The following is a 20799-nucleotide window of genomic DNA, read 5'->3' as shown; positions in this document are numbered from 1 at the left end:
ACTACTGAATATAACAATAATAGAAATAATTATAATCACATGTGAACCACATTTAGTGACATTAACCAACACAAGATATCACAGCCTTCACTCTAAATTTAGCAGAGTTCACATAGTTACCTTAGCAAGCTAACCACAGGCAGTGAAGCGAGTAGAGTTTTACTTTTTGTTTTTCTGTGTGTGTGTTATGTTTTACTTTGTATTTTTGGATGATGTGGCCAGTTGGGTGTGAGTGAAGGTGAAATTCGGCCACCTCCTCAGCAGGAAACTAGCGTGATGCACAGAGAAATGATTTAATGCACACTTGAATGCGTAAGTGGATCTGTTTTTTCAGAGTCCTTCGGGCTTATTTGAATCACTTAAATTGTCTGGGTCGGGGCAAAAGCTTGGAATGGAGTGACCGAGCCATTACTGTCAAAAAGGAAACGCTGCTAATGGTGACAGGGTTTTCGGGGCATGCGCTCATTTCAGAATCAATCATAAGCTGAGTGGTGTACTGAAATGAAAATCATTTTGGAATGTAGCTTACTCGCAGAAATAATAGGAGGCAGAGAGTCAGATTTTTCCCCCTCTTTTCTTTCAATAAGTATACGCTCAAATGAAACCAGAGCAACAACATGATTTTTACTTTTATGTGACTGATGATTTGCATGGTGCACGGACAGTATAGTGGTTAGGGGGCAACCTCCAATAAAGACAAGTAGCAGCCATGTGTTATCCATTTTCCTGATTAATGATGCAACAAAATGAAATATGATTGATGGTCTAAAATATAATTACATTGATAACTTGAGTGTCTTTGTTAAAAGACCACATAAGCTTGTGTTTATCGTATTGATTCCATTCTAGTGTTACAGAGAAGGCTATACCTGAACCAAGGTTTTTTGCACTAGGAAAATGCCTTTGTAAAAGTCCTGCTGGGAAAAACTGAAACATAATTTTGTGCAGATTTATGGATGCATCAATATGTGGCCATGAGAGCCTGTATATTATAGAGGTGTTATGGACGCAGAAAAATGCTGTAAAAAGTGTTAACAAAAGAGTGACGGAATAACTTTGCAATGGAAAGTCACAACTGCCAAGTCTTAGACTGTATTTGCCAGTGTAGTAATGTTTGGGGTCAAGATTGAGGGGTTCGCTTCCAATTACTGACTACCCCTCCATCTTACCTCTGTTCCAGCCCTGTGATGAGCAGACCATAATTACCCTTTCAAATGATACTTCTCCTTACCTCACAGAACTTCTCTGCTCACCCAAGTTATTCGCTGATCCGTTGTTTTCTTTCACATAGATCTGTTTGATTCATTTCAGGTTAATTTAGCTTCTTATCTTCCTTTGTGATTGATAAGCGACTCAGGCTCAATGAAATGTCTCACTTTCACTTGGGCCCAGCATTAAAAAACCCTTGTTCGTATTTAAGCTTTCTGCACTTAGTTGAGTGTATGACCCGTGGAGATGAATGAGAAAAGGAAAAGGCAGACAATCAATCATACAAATCTGCTGCACAGAAGCCCCACTGTGGTTCCTGTGTCTTCTGACAGGCCTTAATAGAGCTCGCAGTTGCGAGGAGCCCAGTGATGCAGTAGAAGCCGCTCCGGGCTGCTTTCTGTAATGTTACTCTTGCCATCACGTAATTACTTCAGTTGGGACTGGCCTAACAAAAACAGACATGACTTACCGTTCATTTATCAAAAGTTATGTCTGTGATTACAAGATAATTCTACTGTAGTCAGCTGCAGATGACACTTTGGTGATGGCATAGGAAAACCATTGTTTTTCTTATGGTGAACTTCACTGAAGTTAACATTGGCAGCTCCTATGTTCATTAGCAGTGTTTTCACTTGCAAGAATAGGCTGTCTGTCGGTGGACCCTGACCAAAACCAAATGACCTTGGCCATCTACAATAGCTTACGGTCCATGATGCCAGCAACCGTAACTGTGAATAAAAACAGTCATAGAACTTAACTGTACATCAGAGGTTTGTTGAGGTTTTTAGCAACCACATTATATCCCTTTTAAATGTTTACTATAGTTTACCACTCTATAGCACTGGCAAACAAGGCAAAATCACAGCAAAAGAGGGAGGGAGAGTTTCCAAGCCGCAGCAAAACTTGGGTTATGCAAAATACATACAAGGGACAACTGTGAGCAGTCGTGGGAAAACTGTCTGTGCCACTGGGTTGCAGTAAGAGATCTGTGCCCATGTGACTGAAAGCACTGCAGCTACTGTTTGTCACTTCGACTATTGGTAGCCACAATAGTTGTGTGGCTTCCATGATATCAATATTGAATCTGTCTGCTGGTCGCACCATGAATAACAGTCCAGGGTGAAATATGCCAACAATTAATAGACACATTTTCATGAAATTCATGGTCCACAAGGGGTAAATCATAATGAGTTGGATGATCCCCTGGCTTTTAGTTTAGCACCAATAGCAGGTCAAAGATTTTCTAAATTTGGTCGCTGCATTCATGGTTCCCAGGTGACATTTGTGAATACAATTTAATTTGGTTCAGTAATTTGTGTTCTCTGCAGTTTAAATTATAATAGCCCTTAATCACCCATCTAGCGCCATCATTAGGTTATGTTATTATGCAGTACTTGTTCATGACCTAATATCTGTAAAACAGAAAGACATTCTAATCATCCAGCTGTACTTTTTGCTCATTGCTAATGTTGTCACTTAGCATTTCGATCCAAGCACCAATGTTATGGGCTCAAATAATAGTAAAAAACAAGTTGAGCTTGTATTTAGCTTCAATTTAGAGCTACTTAGAGGCAAGCATGGCTAAAGACGGTAGGCTTTGACTGCCAGCTCATTCAAGTACACACATTGTGCTTGAATAGCTGTGCCACATTCATCTAAACCCGCTGCTGCAGACATTACCAGACATTGTTTATTGCTAAAGAGCAAACTTTGCATTTCTAGCGTCATCTCTTCCAACACGTCAGCATTATCATTGTGTTAGATTGCTGATGTTTCTACTGAAAGTACAGCTGTGCAAAAGTCCTCCATTTCAGAGTCACTGGTACGACTCTATGTTTTTCAATATGTATTGAATTAATATTATCTCTCCCTCTTTTTCCCTGGAAGGTTTCAGGAATACAAATGCCTGGAGTCCCTCGTTAACCTGCTGACTGATCAGCCAATAGAAGTGCTGGTAAACGTTGCTGGAGCGCTGGAAAAATTTGCCCAGATATCTTCTAACAAGGGGACCATCCGCAAGTGCAGAGGCATTGAGCCACTAATTAATCTACTCACTGAGACAAATGAGGCAAGTTTGATCCTCTTTTGCCGCATATAAGATCCTATCTTGATTGATGCATGTCCATGTTATTTGTGTTATTTACCCATGTACATGTTATTTGTGTCATGTGTTCATGTACATGCTATCTGTGTTATGTACCCATGTACATGCTATTTATGTTATTCACAAATATACACGTGTATGTATATGTACCCATGTACATGGGACATGTACATATGTACATGCAGTTTGTCATTTACACATGCATATTCTATTTGTGTCATTTACCCATGTACATTCTATTTCTGTCATGTACCCAGGCGCTGCTCGTGAATGTAACAAAGACAGTTGGTGCTTGTGCCAGAGACCGGGATAACATGGCGTAAGTCTCTGTCTCTTCCATTGTACATGGTCTTTATTGGCAATGCAGTACAGTTTACACAAGGCAAACAGCCCTGTGTGAGGTGTCTCTTAAAATGTGATTAGTGGCTTACTCACTGGCATTACTGCATTAGCTCCAAACACATATTTTTGGACATGTATTGATGTCATATGTTTTGACAAGGGAATGACACACACATACACAACTCCTGTATCATTAACCTGTCACGGGCTGATGCTTGTTCTTTTAATTTGTTATTATGCAGGTAGGTTTCTCCTTCATCCCCAGCCCAGTGACAGATTTTAAAAGCTTTGTTTATTGTACCTGCTGTGTTAAATACGGTTGTGGTTTAATTCCCAGTGTTTTACTATAGCTTTGCGGTCACTGTCAAGACTTGAGCTGGTCAAAGGAACATACCTAAAGCCCTGCCCTGTCCAAGACTACATTGCTGGGAAAACACAGCGAACCACAGTCCAGCAAAGTCTTTGTTCTGTGCTCATTTAACCTCACCCTCAATACTGCACAGCATTGTCTTTCATCTGCGCCTATTGGTTTTACAAGGCTGTTATGAAATACAAGACCCTTCTTAATTAGCACTGGACACAAATACAACCTCATGTCTGAACTCACATTGTTCGTTAGCTGTTAATGCTATAATACGAGCCTGTTACATTTGTTGGGAGGCGAAAACCAAGGGTTCATTAAAAAGTGAAGCATGTCAAATGAAAGCCACTAACTGTGGTAAACTTCACACAAGAGGAGAAGTGTTTTACATAGGTTCATCATGTTCTCCATATTTTCTCACGGCATATATATTTAGGCCAGACCTTGTAAACTTTCAGGCTTAACACGTGGCTGTAAACAGAGAGGTCTTATTTCGATGGAAGCTTTTTGTATGTTTTGTGGTGATGGCTTATTTGGGGGAATGTATGTGTACAGTCATGAGCTGAGCAATTAACTTAGCTCACATTTGATTACTCCATGCTCCAACCCAACATGGCTGGAGCAGTTTTTCTGCAGATCCCCAGTGATTAGACATTGTATAGCAAGCTAACAAATATTATGATGACGTATGCATGATACCACACAGTCATCTAGTGTTCACTTTATTTTTACCATCAAAAACTTCTGGTGATCAGTGCAATCATTCTCTCATCATAATTGTGACTCAGACCATCCGTGACTACTGAAAGCCCAAAAAAAGCATCGATCACTTTCCATGAAATTCTCAACCAGTAAGAAATGTGTGCTTAATGACGTAGCGCTTCCTCCAGTAAATCCTGTGTAGCTACAAGAGTGAACACACGTTGTTTAATGCCTCCAGGGTTTGTGGTCCCCTCCTCTAATCCATCACTGTCAGTTGCCGCTTCATTGCTAATCTGTTTCATACCTGCTTCATGCTAAGACAGAGCTGTTTTGGCGGATGATATGACGCTTCACTTTTGTTTTTGGTCTGGATTTAAGAGGCCCCGCCGACTGGATCTGATGTTATGATCCCTCTAGACTGATTTATGTGCAAACGGAAGACAGATGGTGTAGGGGACGTCCCTGATGAGTGTTCGCTCGTTGCCAGTCACGGAGATACTGTGATTAGGGAGTGTTTAAGTAATTATGACAGCATTCAATGTCGGCCTTGTTGGTGGAAGCACACATGGGGAACACGTTACATGTTATTTATAACAGACAACGGGTGCACTGTGGTGTAATTCTTTGGGTTCCCAGACCCCAGACTACAGTCATGTATATGACAAGAAATATAGCTCATGCTTGAGTAAACTTCGCTCAAATCCTATGAAATACAGAGCGACCTGTCTCAGGCTCTGTTTGATTTGGAAAGAGGTCCTCTTTTTGGCTCGGCTTGAAAAACAAGCCACCAACATAAAGTGTAAGGTTGTCTCACAATCTATTTATAGATGCATGTATGAAGCACTATACACAAGTTTGAGCGAGTTAACCTCTGACCATAGCATAGCCAAGCTTTCCATGGAGAGTGATCCAAGTAAGCAGACAGTGGGTGGCTTCTGGGCCTGGAGAGGAAATGAGCAGGACCAAAGGCAAGTTTGTGATGAGAGCCAATGCTGAAATCGATCAACGCTTTGATCCTGCTTGGCTACAGTGTGAAGGCTGATACAGCAGGAGCTTTTAGTAACAATAATTGTGCACACAAATTTTAGGGATGAATCACTCTTAAGACCTAAATAATATAAATTCAAGACTTTTTTTGTTTTGCTTATTCTCTGTTTGTTAATACTTTTCTCTCTCTCACTGTTTCTCTGTCCCTGCAGGGTCATTGACAAGCTTGACGGCTTCCGCTTTATGTGGTCCTTACTGAAAAACCCCAGTCCAGAAGTTCAGTCTAGCGCTGCTTGGGCCCTTTGTCCATGCATTGAGAATGCCAAGGTACAGTACAGTTAGACAATATCTTCTCCTTCCTCCTCAACATGACATAGATTTGTCCTCTTCTTCTTTTATGTGTCTGCACACGTGAAGCACACAATGTGCACATATGTTGCCTGTAAATCAAAGACTTTTGCAGAGTTTGTGCTGTTTCAGAGTGAAGGGTTATCCCACACTCACTAAACAAGCTCATATGCTGCCGCTGCTGCTTGGAAGTTAGCAGGGGCAGAGCTGTATCAGCAGAGGCTTACATGAACCTTGGGCTAATATGAAGCAGAAAGGCCTCCTTGGCACACTGGAATTGGTGAATTGGGAAGAAGGCTGGGAGACTGAGTAATATCCTGTGACATGGCTTCTGATTTCCCAGCTGAAAATCTTCTCTCAATATGCTAATAGTTATGGAGGCATACGATTCACGCAAAGAGCACAGGGTAGCTGCTGGTTTCTGTGAACCCACCTATCTAATGAAGCCAGTGCACAAATGGCTTCCAAAAGAATCGACAACATACCTTTGAATTCGACTTAAATAATATGATGCACAAGTTGCAGAATTGCTCTGTAGCCTTCTGCTTAAAGCTCGAGACAAACTTCACACTACTTTTATAACACATCCAAATCACCCACCGAACTGTTGGCAATTGAGTTACATTATGAGGTTTTGATTGATAGCCATTTGTATTTTTCTTCAGATTGACATTATTATAGGTGCAATTTTAACTCAGTAGAGTGCTCTTTAAAAATTTTTTTAGCTTGTTAACCAACTCTAATTTCAGTTACACATCAGCAGCTCTTTGATTTCCTGGTATGGCTTCCAACTATAAATGTAATGTTGTTGTATTAGATTATCACTGTGATTAAGGTAAACAGCTTGTCAGTGGGACAATCTGGTTAAGTTTAAATATATATTGGACCCGGGCAGGTGTCTTGGGGGTGAAGCCCTTTTGCTGGCAGGAATTTCACTGGCCCAAAAGTGATGCATGGCAACCATATGGAGGGAGCAGGAGGACTGTGGACCCACTATCGAGCTCTAACAAAGTTTGACAATGTTTGTCTGGACGTCAGCACACCAATTTTTGGGGGAAATTCATGAACATGCTCTTTGGGTGATTTTTTTCTGAGACTGGGGCAACGACAAGAGCTAAATAGTGCTCTTTGCCCATTGAGTTGAGGAACCTGATACAGCTGCTTCGGTGCAGTCATTATTTAGATAAAAACCCCATGTGCTTTGAGTTAGCAGTTCTATAGTGGATTTATGAAAGAGCTGTGGTATACTGTATATGCATCTGGTGGATGCTCCATACAGTACGGCTGCTACTCCACAAACAGACACTGTGCCCTATGCCCACAGGTCCACAACTTAAACTCACTCAGTACCATACTCGTAGACTTAGTAGTGAATCATTCAATTATTTTTGTTCTCCAATCAAGGAAGTACAGGCACAAGTAATGGGGTGTATCATTAATTCGCCAGTATGCTGAAGCACAGTGAGATGCTTGATTTATTTTTCCTATACATAGTAGCCATGTATGTCACAGAAGCCTGATTGCTCCAGAGAAAGGGTCAGGGCATGCTTCTACCATTCTGAGCTTGGCTTGCTCCCCTTGGCCTGAAATCACGCACAGCAGATAGTGTGTTTTCTATTTCATTTCATCCTGGGTAAGAGGATGAGGGAGAGAGAGAGATAAGTGAGAAAGGCCTTTCCGTGTGCAGCCTCATAATGCTGTAGTTTTCAGATGTGGGGGCCCTTCCAGGCCATGAAAGAGATTCTGGCTAGTCTATCGCAGCTGGTGGCTTGAGAGAGCTTCCTCTGTCGCAGGGACTCCCGGCCAGGCATCATCAGTATTCCTGAGGAAGGGCTTCCTGTGTGTCGGGGGGTCAGCTCCTGGCCCTGGCACAACCCTCCTTGCCTTGCACTGCACATGTTACTCATCCTCTGGCACGGCTTCACAGGGTCCTTACACCGCACCCTGACCTGATCTTAGCTGTGAGCTCTGTATTAGAGAGGAGAACACAGCAGTACATCACCCATCTCCCCCGAAAATAATTGAATATGCCAAATATAAATCAGCTGACTGCTGAATTTGATTAATTACTATACAGTGGACATAATGAATTCCTCTAATACTGTACTCTATGGTTCTGTGACATACATTGGCTTCGGACATGTAGATTGATGTTGAAATGGACTCAAATTAAGCATGCTTTGTGATTTGCATCCAAGGATCCATAATTGTAAGCTTTTGGGGAAAATTTTGTGCTATTTTCAATGCACTGAACATTACAGACTCTGCCACCTTGATGTATTCTTCTGTGGCCAGCAATACGGTGAGTTGTGATTTTAAACAGCGGCCTGATGTGCCAAGCCATACTAAAGCCAGTGTCTCTGCCCGCTCTTCCGCTGTGGTTCCCTCAGCACTCCCTACCAGCCTCTTGGTTTGGTAGGCATTGCCCCATAAGTGGCTCAGAGGCCTGTGGTACCAGCTGGTGCCGTGAATTCAAACCATGAAGTATTGAGTCTACACTGTGTTAGCCCAAGGCGAAAGGTTTAAATGTTACTTCTGAGTTCTAAATTCTATGTTTCGTCTTCATTTTGACATGCTAGGGTGAGAGGAGAGGTTTACAACAATGTCAGATTTATTGCTTGCTCATGCAAAACACAGATGTACCGTAGAAGAGGGTGTTTTTATTTTGAAAGCACAGACAAAGATAGTCCTACCAGTTTGGTTTGCACTGATGGGACCATGATTGTGATGCCTGAGCTGACGAAAATACTTTGACTTATGTAGTTTTCTTTGTTTTGTCTGCCTTGCTTAAATGTCCCTGCGTGCCTCCCCTCTTTCCCCATCCATTACCTCCCTCCTTGTTCATTTTAGAGAACCAACTAATAACAGACTCTTTCACTATAGGATGCAGGGGAAATGGTGCGCTCTCTTGTCGGTGGATTGGAAATGATTGTTAATTTGCTGAAGTCAACAAACAACGAGGTCCTGGCAAGCATTTGCGCCGCCATCTCTAGAATAGCCAAAGACAAGGAGAATCTGGCAGTCCTCACTGATCACGACGTTGTGCCACTGCTGGCCAAGTTGACTAACACAGTAAGTACAGCTCACCGCTGGAGACAAACAACAAGGTTTTACTATTCAAGAACACTGCAGTTATTGTAAATGTACAAATAACTGTCTTTACAGTGGATTTTAGTTGGTGTTTTTCTACTCAATGGAGCATAAATCCAACTAATGAGAAGAACATTGGTAGATGTTGCCAAGACTCTTGCAGAGCTTGTTGTTCTCTGCATTATAAAGACTGAGACTGGTCACAAAGGACCAATAGCATCCTGTTCTCTTCTCCACAGACTGATGACAGGCTCTGTCTGCACCTCGCCGAGGCCATCGGCCACTGCTGCATGTGGGAGGGCAACAGGGCATCCTTCGGCGAAGCTGGTGTCGTGGCCCCCTTGGTAGACTACCTCAAATCATCAAACAGCGCAGTCCACTACCACACAACCCACGCCTTGTATCAGCTTTCCAAGAACCCAGATAACTGTATCACCATGAATGAGAGGGGAGTGGTCAAGGTGAGTTGTAGAACCATTGTTGCTAGATTTCTGACTCCTCACTTCTTTTTCTATGTAGAAGATTAACACTAGTAGTTATATATCTAGTTTATTTGTTGCTTTGAGACTAACTTTAGCATAAATACATTGAGAGAAATGTGCTTTGGCCCCCCACCACTGCTGTTTTAGTGATGTGTGAAAAGCTCTGAGTAATTAACTTTGAAAAGCTGTGACTGTATTCAGAGCCTTTGACCGATGGAGCAGAAACAAAGTGGGTTTTATTCGGTGGCGGAAACATGACTCCACTTTCAAGCTGTCATGGGAATTCAGAAAAGCAAACAGCTCAGTGTGTGCAAAGTGCCTTTTCTCCGGTAGACCCTAGATGCCATCACAGCACAAGTCAAAGGGCTGTAACTGGGGGTAACTGTTGCTAAGGGCTGTTCTTGGACATCAGAGTAGAATGCAACAACGATATGGCTCAGGCTAGGGAGCAGGGTAAGAGCCGGTCAACTTTTTTTTTCTTCTACATCCGCCAGCTTTCTTTATCGTGGCAGTTGTGCAGGGCTCTTCCAAAGAGAAACAAGCCTTGTTTTGCTGCACGTTTCGCCTGTCGCGCTGTTTCCACGCTCTGCTCAAGAGACTGTTTATGTTTGTCTCTGACAGTGATGAAGAGATTCTATGTTCAGATTGGGATGTAATTGATGTCTTGTCACAGATGCTCACGTACCCATATTTCAGAATTTTGGGAAAACATTGCTATCACTCCTTAATTGAATCACGTTTCACATAGAAAGACTTTCTCATGAGAAATCTTTTTGCGGCCACTGTGACTTTAAATGTTTTTCCCCTCTAAATAACAACTGCAGTATAAATTATGAAGTGGTTATGCTACTGCAGCCAGATATGTTTTTTCCCATGTTTGTTAAATGGCATACTTTAGCTTGATCTCTTGCTACAGTGAATGCGGTTCAACACTTGCTATAGCTGGACTGAACATTGGGTGTTCCAAAAGAGTTATGTCCAATTTGCAGAAGTCATTAAGATGAATGCTTTTTGTAGTTAGAGCCACAAAAACTGGACAACTCCTGTTTCTTAGTGTGTGTGTGCAAATGCAAAACATACCACCCTTTTTAATCTGTCTGTGTTTGCCCTTATTAATGTACCAGTTAAGAGTTGCAACACTACTCCATAATGTATTTTTAGACTTTTAAAGAGCTTAATCACCAAAGGCCACGTAACTGCACCAGCGCTGCATTTGTTGGTAATCTCAGACGTGGAAACACAACACAGGCAGCCTCATTGTTCAGTCTGGTCTGAGTCTCAGTCAGTCTGGACAGGGAGGCTGATATACTTACCTGCCTGACCCAGGAGGAAGCATTACAGTGTGGGAGCTGCCTTTTCTCCACCAATTTCTGTGCAGTACAGTGCTCAGCTACATGATATATAAGCAGCCGATGGGAAGAATGTGTTAGAACAATGTCCAATAGTTCTGAATGAGTTGGACATTTATCCAGTATTGATACCGGGCCCTGTGTCTTATTTATGGCCCTGTGCAAAGTTTTGGACCGCTCCTTGTATTATTGCAACCATATTTCAAAGAGTTTTTTAATGTGCCGTTGAGAAACTCTCAAAACATTCTCAGACACATGTAGTATATGATTACGAATGAGCGAGGGTCTCTCTTACTCTAAAGTTGCCTTAGCACACATAATGGTGTCTGACCCAGTCCCGTACATCAGGAATTGAAAATCACCCATATTTGTTTTGTTATCTCTATTTTCAAAAACCTATAAAAAAATCTTTTTAAGTTCATGTTTTTGGATAAATCCTTTTGTGGAATGTATTGGATCATATCAGGCCTTGTTCAAGAAATGGGACTCAGTTGCTCGCTCTCACAGGAAACGCATACCGGGGATAAGAGAATTTTTAAGCTAGAGATTAATTGTCCCCGCCATTTGATTTGACGTTCACTCTTGGTATCTCGCAGTTTTATACGGATGTTCTTCATTTTGTGTCATGTACAAAATCAACATTCCTTCCCTTTGTGTTTTACATTGCTTCCAAAGGACTGGGGATTGTTTGCTGAAACCATAAATCCTTGTAGACAGCTTTCGGCCAGCTATTTGTATTAAAGAGGCTCTTTCATAAGAAAAGCTTTGTGAAGTAAATTGATGAAAATTGCATAATATGGATGGTAATTATTGGTAATTTTCAACTGAGGGTATTCCAGAGCGTGGCTTTTGCCAGGTTCTGGTATGTATTTTAGGCTTTAACTAATCTCAAAGAGAAAAAATGTTTGCTGCCTTTGTTGCCACAAGCACACGTCTGCTGCAGCACGGCCAGTGTTTGTTTTAATGTCTTTCTCTCTTACACGCTCAGACTGCAGGAGCGAAAGTGCAGCGACACCGTGGGGGGCAAGAATTACACAAACGTTAAGGGAGGGAATAAAAACCCAGCAGAACATCATATGTTTACATCTGAAGGTTGGTGCGTAACATGACTTCGGGTTGTGGGTGTGGTGAGCAGATGATACAGGCGTCGTGTGTTGTTCCGTTGTGACTAATGTGTTATTGAACTCCATGGACTGTAATGTTTTAGAGCCTTTAAATTAAGCCACTTTCCCTCACACCCTGAGCAGAAATACCAAGCCATATTCTTGGGGTTGAACAGACTCAGGGTTCGGACTGAACTGCCTTCCCTTCTTTTCCTCTTCCTCTTTGGAGACACAGAAAAAGCAGCAAGTCTCTTGCTCACTGGAGGCTGCAGGGAATGTTGTTTACCTTGACTTCCCTCGCCAACTTCCCCTCGGCCCAGCTAAACACTGCTGTCTGTTTGTGCTGTTTGCCTCCACAGTGAAGTCTTGAACATGGGAACGCTGGGATTGGGGGGGGGAGACGGGGTGGTGGAGCCATAAAGGCTGTCAGAGCTGGCTCGGGGGAATTTCAGCTTGAACTCCTGCGAGCAGAAGCCAGTCCAACAGAGCGCACTTAACACCATGACACCTCCATGTGCGATAGGATGTGTGTGTTTGTGTGTGTGTGGGTGTACACATGCAACAATAATGTGCAGCCCTCCCAGACTCCACGCCAGCTCTTCCTCCCGCTCCCCCCTTGGCTGGGGAGGAAGGGGGGGGGCTTGTTCACCGTCTCCCTTCTTGGAGGTCAGGACTCTCTGGAGCTCTCTGAAGTGCAGAAACCTCAAAAACTCACGATCCAGTTTTCAAACGTGGGGCAAGTGTTCATGTTACCACAGTCAGGGAATATCTAACAAGCAGCGTATTATATTCCAAGAGCTCCCAGCTGGGAGGGAAAGACCAGCCTTGAAAAAAAGTAGCATAGAAAGACACGCTTATCTTAGCCTAGCTGTGCGCTTCGGGAGACCTTATTTGGCGACGTCTGAATAACATGCTATGAGGTTGGCAAAAATGCTGCCTCTGGCACTTCTCAGGCATCCTCTCTTTTCACAAAAGAGACTTGTCTAGCGAGCTGCATGTATTCTGCAGCCTGTGGATGTGAGTTTGCTTTTGGAGGTGTTTTGGATGCTATTTAAAAATCTTATAAAACCTGAGGGCAAATGCTTCATATATCCTCCTCCACACTGGTGCATTGAGAGGAGCTAACGTCTTGGACTGCTGCGTGCCTTTTTCCCACAAAATGATGTGATTGTAATCAGCAGGAAGGATATTATTTTCTCAGTTTTTGACTGGACTTATACTGTAGCTTCACAGAGATTCCGTGCCCATGCACAAGCCGGCTCACCTCGTCTTTCATCTGTTTTCCTTTCACTGTTTATCTTTGTGCTGAAAACCCTGGGAATGTCCTCTCTCCGGCTGTTTGGCTGTTTGCTAACCACACAAATGTGCAGGGAGACGTTTTAAGTTTGCATGTAACACGGAGAGGGGTCAGGGTCAACCTCTGCTCAGCGCAGACACGCATTACGATCGCAGGGATAACCTGAGACGGAGACAGACTCAGGTTTGCTTTGAGTGCTGATCAGCTGGACAGACGTTGGGGAAATGTCTATGATGTAAAATCTAATTGACAGTGACATTTCATTTGTGCAAAACAGACAAAGGAATCTCATCACTTCCTATGTTGATATGTGGAGCCTGTGCTGAGCAGGATGAGAGTTTGGAATAGTGAGACAGGACAGATATTTAGTCAAAGGAGATTCACAAGAAGTTGTCAGAGTCAATCTGCCGCCGTAAACTAAATCTAAATTAGCAGATGGATGTAAGGTTTGAAGAGGCTTAGTCACTGAATCATTTTGACAGCGTAGATATTGTCATGTGTGTTGCTCAGCAGGATCAGCAGAGATGTGACGTTGTTGCAGTGAAACCAGGAAAACTATCCAGATGGTGTTAAAACACCACATGTAAGCCCGCTGCAGCATGCTCATCGTTAAAGAGATCTTTCTCAAAATCCCCGCTCATTCAGCGGAGAACAAGGCCTTGATACACATACGGGGGCTTAAAAGCGCCTCAGACGTCTTGGCAGTTACTGTATTTATCAAGGCTTCATTATGTGTAGGAGCAGGGAGCCCTTATGTGCTTAGCTGAAGGATGTGATGTTGCTGTTGCTTCATTATGGATGTAAACAAGACTACCCTAAATAATTGAAAGTGTGGCTTGGGAAACCTCAATGGCGGACCATTGTGATTTTACCACACGGCACACATTGAACAAATTTAGATTCATCCCTTGCACCAGGGTATTTATGCTTGCATTTAGTTTTATTTTGATTCAGCCCCCAAACCGCCCACAAACATAACGTAGTGATTTTGCTGCAGATAAATGGGGAAAAAAAGCTCACTTTTTAAAAACACATGCCACTCAGCGGTAATTCCATTTAGCCAGCGCGTTCCCTTTTTACTCAGTTTTACATAATTCGCAACTCTTTGAACGTACGAAAATCTTTTTTTAATGTGCAATTTTATGTAACCAAAAAATAAACTTCCAGAGCTTGAGATTTCTGGAAAGCAAAAGGCCTTGTTCTGCAATAAGACCTAACGAGATCCATTGCACAAGCCACTAATAGACGGATATAATCTGACCTTTGGAGCAGCGGAAAGGCTGTCGAGCGGTGTGGTTCATGCTCAGGTTTTTAATGTCGAGCTCGCCCTGCATGCCTTTCATCTGAACAAACTTACAGAAGCATGTGTGCTCGCAGCTGTAACCCCTTTGCTGAGGCATGGTTTTGGAAGTAGGACACACACACACATGCACACACACACAGAGGGGCACGTGACAGCGCAGCTTGAAACTGTCACCGCACAGCCACTGTATATCTTTGCAGCCATCACCAGTAGTGGTGTGCAGTGACTGAAGCCGGCACGGCAACATGTACAGTAGCCTACTCATTCAGGCACTGGATGTTTTTCCCAAAGTTGTGTTAGTCCACTGTTGGAAAATAATAATTTTGTTGGAATCTGCTCCTGCTACTGACTTTGACCTTTGTCTATTTCACCCCACAGCCCCTCATCGTCATCATGGGCTCTGATGACGAGACGCTCCAGGAAGCTGCTGCTGGCTGTGTGCGCAACATCCGACATCTGGCTCTGGCAGGGCTGATCAGAGCACCCCAGGAAATCCAATAGGGAACAAAAATGTGAGAAGAGGCTCTAAGCTTTATGTTTGACTTGTTAAAATAGTTCAACTCTCCCCACGTTTATTAATATTTGCTTTTGAATCCCCCCCCCCCACCCAACTTAGAAAAACAAATTTCAACAGCTCAACTCAATTCCACACATTAGGAGCGGAATCAGCATTCGCCAAAATAATCGTAAGCATACCAAATGCTGCAAATTTCCAGCAACCCAGGGTTTTTCCTGGCTGAAAATTAGACAGGGGTGGTACTGAGCCATCAAACTTTACAGATAGTCCCAGAGTTTAAAGGGAAAGGTAATGGGGTTTTTTTTAAAGAAAAGGGTGATATCTCTCTCTGTCTCTACTCTGGTTTCCTGTTTATTTTCACATTGATTTCAATGCCCTTTTTAGTCTAGAGTATTTTTTTCTTTTCATTTACTTAACAATCTTTCAATCGCTTATAAAGCACATTGAACTCCAATTGATGTGTTTGAAAGGTGCTATATAAATAAAGTGGAAAAAGTAGCTGGAACCGAGAGCAATTAAACTGTGCCCTCAGATTTATAAACTGTGCACGATTTTGCCATCTGTTCCCATGGATTTGTCAACCATAGAGTTTCTTCTGAGCAGTCTGGTAGTTTGATTCACCTGCATTAGCACATACTATAGGTTAGTCACTGCAAGCAATAGCATTGGTTTATTTAAGATCAACAATGTTATAGGGGGAAGGTGACCCTCGAAAACAAGGAGTACGGGGTTGGGAGAATGTGCACGGAACCCACCAAAACAATTGGATATTCAAAATGGTCTGTGGGCACAATATACAATACTTATCTTTGTACAGTCTCCTTCCAGTAAAAAAGGGCAGACTGTGACAGCCCAATATTTATATCAGCATCCATCTTGTTCTCCTCAAACTGAATGTGTTTCAAATAAAATGCGCAGAACCACAAGCGTTCTAAACATGCTATATCAAAATATGTCTGAGGTTTCAAATACAAATGTTTCGTCTTGATTGATGAGTGTGTATTTATTTGCCCCCTTGCTTCCGTTTTATCCTGAGCTCCTAATTTACATCAATTACCTCATCAAGGGTTCGTCCAAACATTTTAGGAAGCCTTCTTCTCGCTCTCTGACTGTCTCAACTTAGAAACCGTGTTGATAAAAATAATGCGTCTTTCCCCCGTTTGTTCTTTTGCCAAATGCCCCATACGTCGATCGGTGTGAGACAGCGTGAAGCTGCGTTCCCTGCAGGAACATTCCTTAAGTAATCCACACGTGACCACAATATCTAAACAAGACCCACATCTGTTTGGGTTGCTCAACCCTCCTCTTATACAGTTTGAAAACTCTGTAGTTGTAACACGTCCAAACTCAGAAAACACACCATCTCGAAAAATAGAATAACTTACTGTTCGCACCGAGGTAGAATACAGAGCATCTGCACAAATCTGTATAAATGTCACATGATATTATGAACACATAAATACAAGCTCTGGTGTCTTAAGTAGCAATTAGGAATACAATAGTGTCTGTCTCCATCACAGATATGTACAAGAATGAATTTAAAGTGTGATTACTCCCGGTTTATTCACAGTGATTTCACATTTTGTAGGGGTATTTATTATAAATAATAAAAACTTTACTTTATAAACAAGCTCATTATTTTTGTCAGTAAAAACAAAAATGTTTTATTTATTTGTCCAGTTGGAAATATATTTGTAGCCAAACACTCCTATGGCTTTTAGTCAACACCAACAATAAAACAATGTAATTAAGAATGTTTGAAATGATATTCCCCCAACGAGGACCCTGTCTTTTTCTTTACAGATTCACACACAGCAGTCTTAAGTGAAAGCAGCCCACAGCTGCTGATCTGGGATTGTCTGATCCCTTTGTCTTCTGTTCTTGTTTATGATAAACAGGCCATGTCAGGGTTGACAGCCTGTTGCACAGCACATTCAGTAAAAGCCTCCACCACCGCCCCTCTGCATGTCTGTCGGCCTATCTGCTTCTGATCCCTCTGTCCTGGTCCCAGTTAGCTTAGATGCTCAGCACAAACCACAGACTCTGCCACAAGATCTCATGGGACTTTCATCACTACCATTGGCCACGTGCTAAAATCAAAAATTAGCAAAACACTGAAAATATGTGGTTGAAAATCTTCGTCACTCTTTGAAGTTTAAACACTACCAGCTGCACGTGGGGGTCACTAGAGGAGCACGGACGGAGGAGAGTACACGGGTGAACTTATTACTCCGAAGAAGCTTCCTCCGAAAAAACAGAACGGGGAGCTGAAGGAAGCCACTGTCTCCAAACTATTCCGAGCAAATAAATTCACGATGATTAATGGCTCCTTAATTCCACGCAGCACTCTTTATGGCCTCTGCAGCATGCCCAATGTCAAAACTGATTCTGAAGAAATGTTAAAAGGAAAAACATTTAGTCAGTTAAACAAATAAAGAAGGAAACATATTGTTTTCTTCTTGTGTGGCTGCTTATAGGCTTTCCTTTTCTCCCTTTATATGTTTATATTTGCCTCTCTAATTTCTCTTAGTTTTAGCTTCTGGCTCGACTTATACAACTAAGAAATAGTTCAACAACCCGGGGACGAGATCATTCTTTCCAACATTTAGGTAAGAAGATTGTATCAATCTCATGCCTGTGTGTTAAGTAGCGAGCTGGAGTCAGGATGTGGTTAGCTTAGCTTAACATGAAGACTAAAAGCAGTGCGGAAACAGCGAGTCTGGCTCCTTCTCTGCCTGGCGTCCTAATAAAGCATTTACATAAGCAGTTTAAAATACTTAAAGTCTTGCAATGTTTACATCCATGTTTCCTTGCTAACAGGTTTCTTCTTCCTTGCCTTTAGTTCCGCATCTCCTGTACGGCCATGAACTTTTGATCTTTGGCTCATACAAGCAGCAACATTTGAATTTAGACAGCACTTTCCTGTATGCCCACACAAATGGGAACCCTATCATAATAGCATTACAAAAGCCCACAGGCCACCTTTAATGTGCACAGACAGGCTGAATTTTGTCAGCACAATAATATTTCTTCAGATTTTTCAGCCATGTGTACATGCAGCCAGATTTCTAATTGGACAAAGACACATTCAAGATACATGCACTGGCTTCTCCTTCAGACCTGTATGAATCTTCTCACTACTAAAGAAAAGGTGCGTCACTCTCCTCTCTGGGCCTGATGTTGAACCTTGCACAGAGCAGAGGCCAAGAGGAAGCAGTAAGTCGGGTTCAGGAGCCTGGCCCTCGGGCCCATCGGTCATAAAGCCACAGTTGAGTGTATTAGTTGAGCCACAAACCCTCTGAGAAAAGAAACTGCCACTTTCTTTGGCTTGCCGTCTGACACAGGGACATTATTCACAGGAAATTAGAGGTTCTGCCTCCACGCCTCGGCAGAGGCAGCAATTACGTCCAGCTCTGGCCTTTCTGTTTACCATTCAAGATCCCATGCTTCTCATTTTTTTCAAGGAGGGGATCAAAATAGTGTAGGGATATCCCTGATGTTGTTGCCCCTGTTTTGAGGTACATGTGGGCCCCGGCATCTGCCACACCCCTGCATGTCAACTGGAATGTCTCACCATTGGCCTGACCTTCACCCTGTCCAGACTGAGGCAGACATTTCCCATAGGTCGGGGTGATGGATGCAACCACATTTGAGGACTTTATTACATATTACACAAGACTGATGGATGGAAATATCCTTCCTGAAGTCGTGACATTTGTCTGTCCACATTTTGGGTGGATGGAGTAATAAATATATATCGCTTATTTTTACAGTCAGGCAGTCCCTCAGAGCGTGAGCTGTGTGTTGTGATATTAGCACAGTTGCTGGAACCAACCTTTTGAAGTTCTTTTAAAGATCCCACATCTCCCCAGGCGTCCTGCAGCAATATTTCATAAAAGTAACTAATGAACAGTAAAAGTCCTTTCCAAATATTAGAAGTGGCTTTTAGTCCCCTTCAGTGTCTAAGGGCCAGTTTTAATATAAAATGACAAACTGTTGCACAGCAGTGGCAGCAGCGTGGTTTGCTTGTGATGCAGCCATTAAAAACATGCGTGTACACAACGGCCTCTCAGAGCTCCGTCCAAACACGGAGCAGTGCTCTCTGGAAGCCAAGGGACCAGGGCGAGAACACGTCCTCTGTTCTCAGTCTGTAAATTAGCTTTTATATCATTACAGCATGCTCACACCACCAGGTCTGCTGGTGCGAGCCACGCGTGTCGGGCTCACTGTTTGCTCAGCGGCCTGCCTCTCTGCATCCGTGGCCGCATCGCTCACAACATCTCACGTTTCTATACTCTCTAGCAACTTAATGTGCTGTCCTGTGATGCACATGCATTTCTCACTGGACTTTTCTTTCAAGGACATTTTTAGGAGAGTTTTCACAGCACTAATGAATCCTGACATCCCCTTCCTTAAAGTGTAAATAACAAGCTGGCATGACAATAAATAAACAGAGAAATGAATGGGTAAATACCACAGCGTCTGGGTCACATTTCAATGCTGCAAGACTAATGTCTCCATAAAGGTCTCAAAAAGATTCATAATACCTACATTGGTCGTGACAGCTGTGGCTTTTAGTAATTTATGTTAATTACAAGTATTAGGCTGTTCAAGTCTCAGTGCGCGTATGAACCATGTATAGATGCATTAAGTTTTACGTCTGTTCTGAATGGCCACACTTTAGGACCATGGCTGTATATTTGTGTCACACTTCTGGTTATGTAACAGGACATTTTTATGACAAACGTTTTCTAGCAGTTTCATATACACTGTTCAAAAATGTTAAGGGAACACTAAAACGTCACAGTAGAACCAAGTCAGTTAAACTTCAATGATATCAATCTGTCCATTTAGGAAGTTCACCGGTTTTGGTCCAAATGAAAGTGACAGGTACAAAGAGGCAGAAACAAGAGAACCCCCCCTATTAAAGGAATGGTTTTGCATGTTATGGCCACAGACAGTTGCGCTCTCTTCATCCTCCCTTACTGAGTCTTCTCTACTCTACTTTTCACTACTGGTAGCATGAGACACAATCCTGGTGGGAAGACACCATCCACCGACTCAGCAGGAGCATGTCCAGACGTTTTCAGGAGTGCACACAGGCCCGCGGAGGCCGAACACACTACTGAGTCACTTTATGAGTTAAAGTGATGAAATTTGGATCAGCCTGTGTTTTCAGTTTTTTACTTTGAGTTTCAGTGTGATTTGGAATCCAGCCCTCAATGGTTTGATGATTTTGGTTTCCATTGACCGGCAGAGAGGAGGTGGAAAAAGCACAAACTCTGAGTGTCCTATGAAATCTTATAGAGCCGTCTATCTGATCATCAGAAAGCTGTAAAATCGGCAAAACTGAGTTTATATCTAACTTAATCTCCAATAACTGTCACAGGCCTCAAGTTCTACTCCTATTCTACCTACATCTGTCCTCTGTGATTCTTTTCTTAAATTCTTTGTTGAAAAAAATGTCTCTTCTTAGATCTTCTTTGACCAGCCCACTGGCCATGACCCCCCTATCCCTCCTATGTGCCCAGCTGTCTTGGATCAGTTTGAGCCCATATCAATCTCCTCCCTTCACGAGGTGGTCCAACATCTGCTGCCCACAAAT

General features: G+C 42.6%; 1 protein-coding gene across 4 annotated transcripts in view; it reads left to right on the top strand.

Annotated features, from left to right (window-relative positions):
* The window catches only part of odad2 (outer dynein arm docking complex subunit 2), a 32400-nt gene extending 16665 nt beyond the window's left edge, over positions 1-15735 (top strand). For all 4 annotated transcript variants that reach the window (XM_020087244.2, XM_020087246.2, XM_069512993.1 and 1 more), the window contains 6 exons: positions 3097-3277; positions 3571-3632; positions 5918-6032; positions 8937-9125; positions 9383-9604; positions 15056-15735. In XM_020087244.2, coding sequence (XP_019942803.2) covers positions 3097-3277; positions 3571-3632; positions 5918-6032; positions 8937-9125; positions 9383-9604; positions 15056-15178 — 892 coding nt within the window. In that variant the 3' untranslated portion in view covers positions 15179-15735. The remainder of the gene's footprint in view (positions 1-3096; positions 3278-3570; positions 3633-5917; positions 6033-8936; positions 9126-9382; positions 9605-15055) is intronic.
* The last annotated feature ends 5064 nt before the right edge of the window (positions 15736-20799 follow it).

Source organism: Paralichthys olivaceus, chromosome 17, assembly GCF_024713975.1.
Source record: "Paralichthys olivaceus isolate ysfri-2021 chromosome 17, ASM2471397v2, whole genome shotgun sequence".
Taxonomy (NCBI): domain Eukaryota; kingdom Metazoa; phylum Chordata; class Actinopteri; order Pleuronectiformes; family Paralichthyidae; genus Paralichthys; species Paralichthys olivaceus.
The sequence above is the reverse complement of the archived record's forward strand: the minus strand, read 5'-3'. Positions and strand labels throughout refer to the sequence as shown.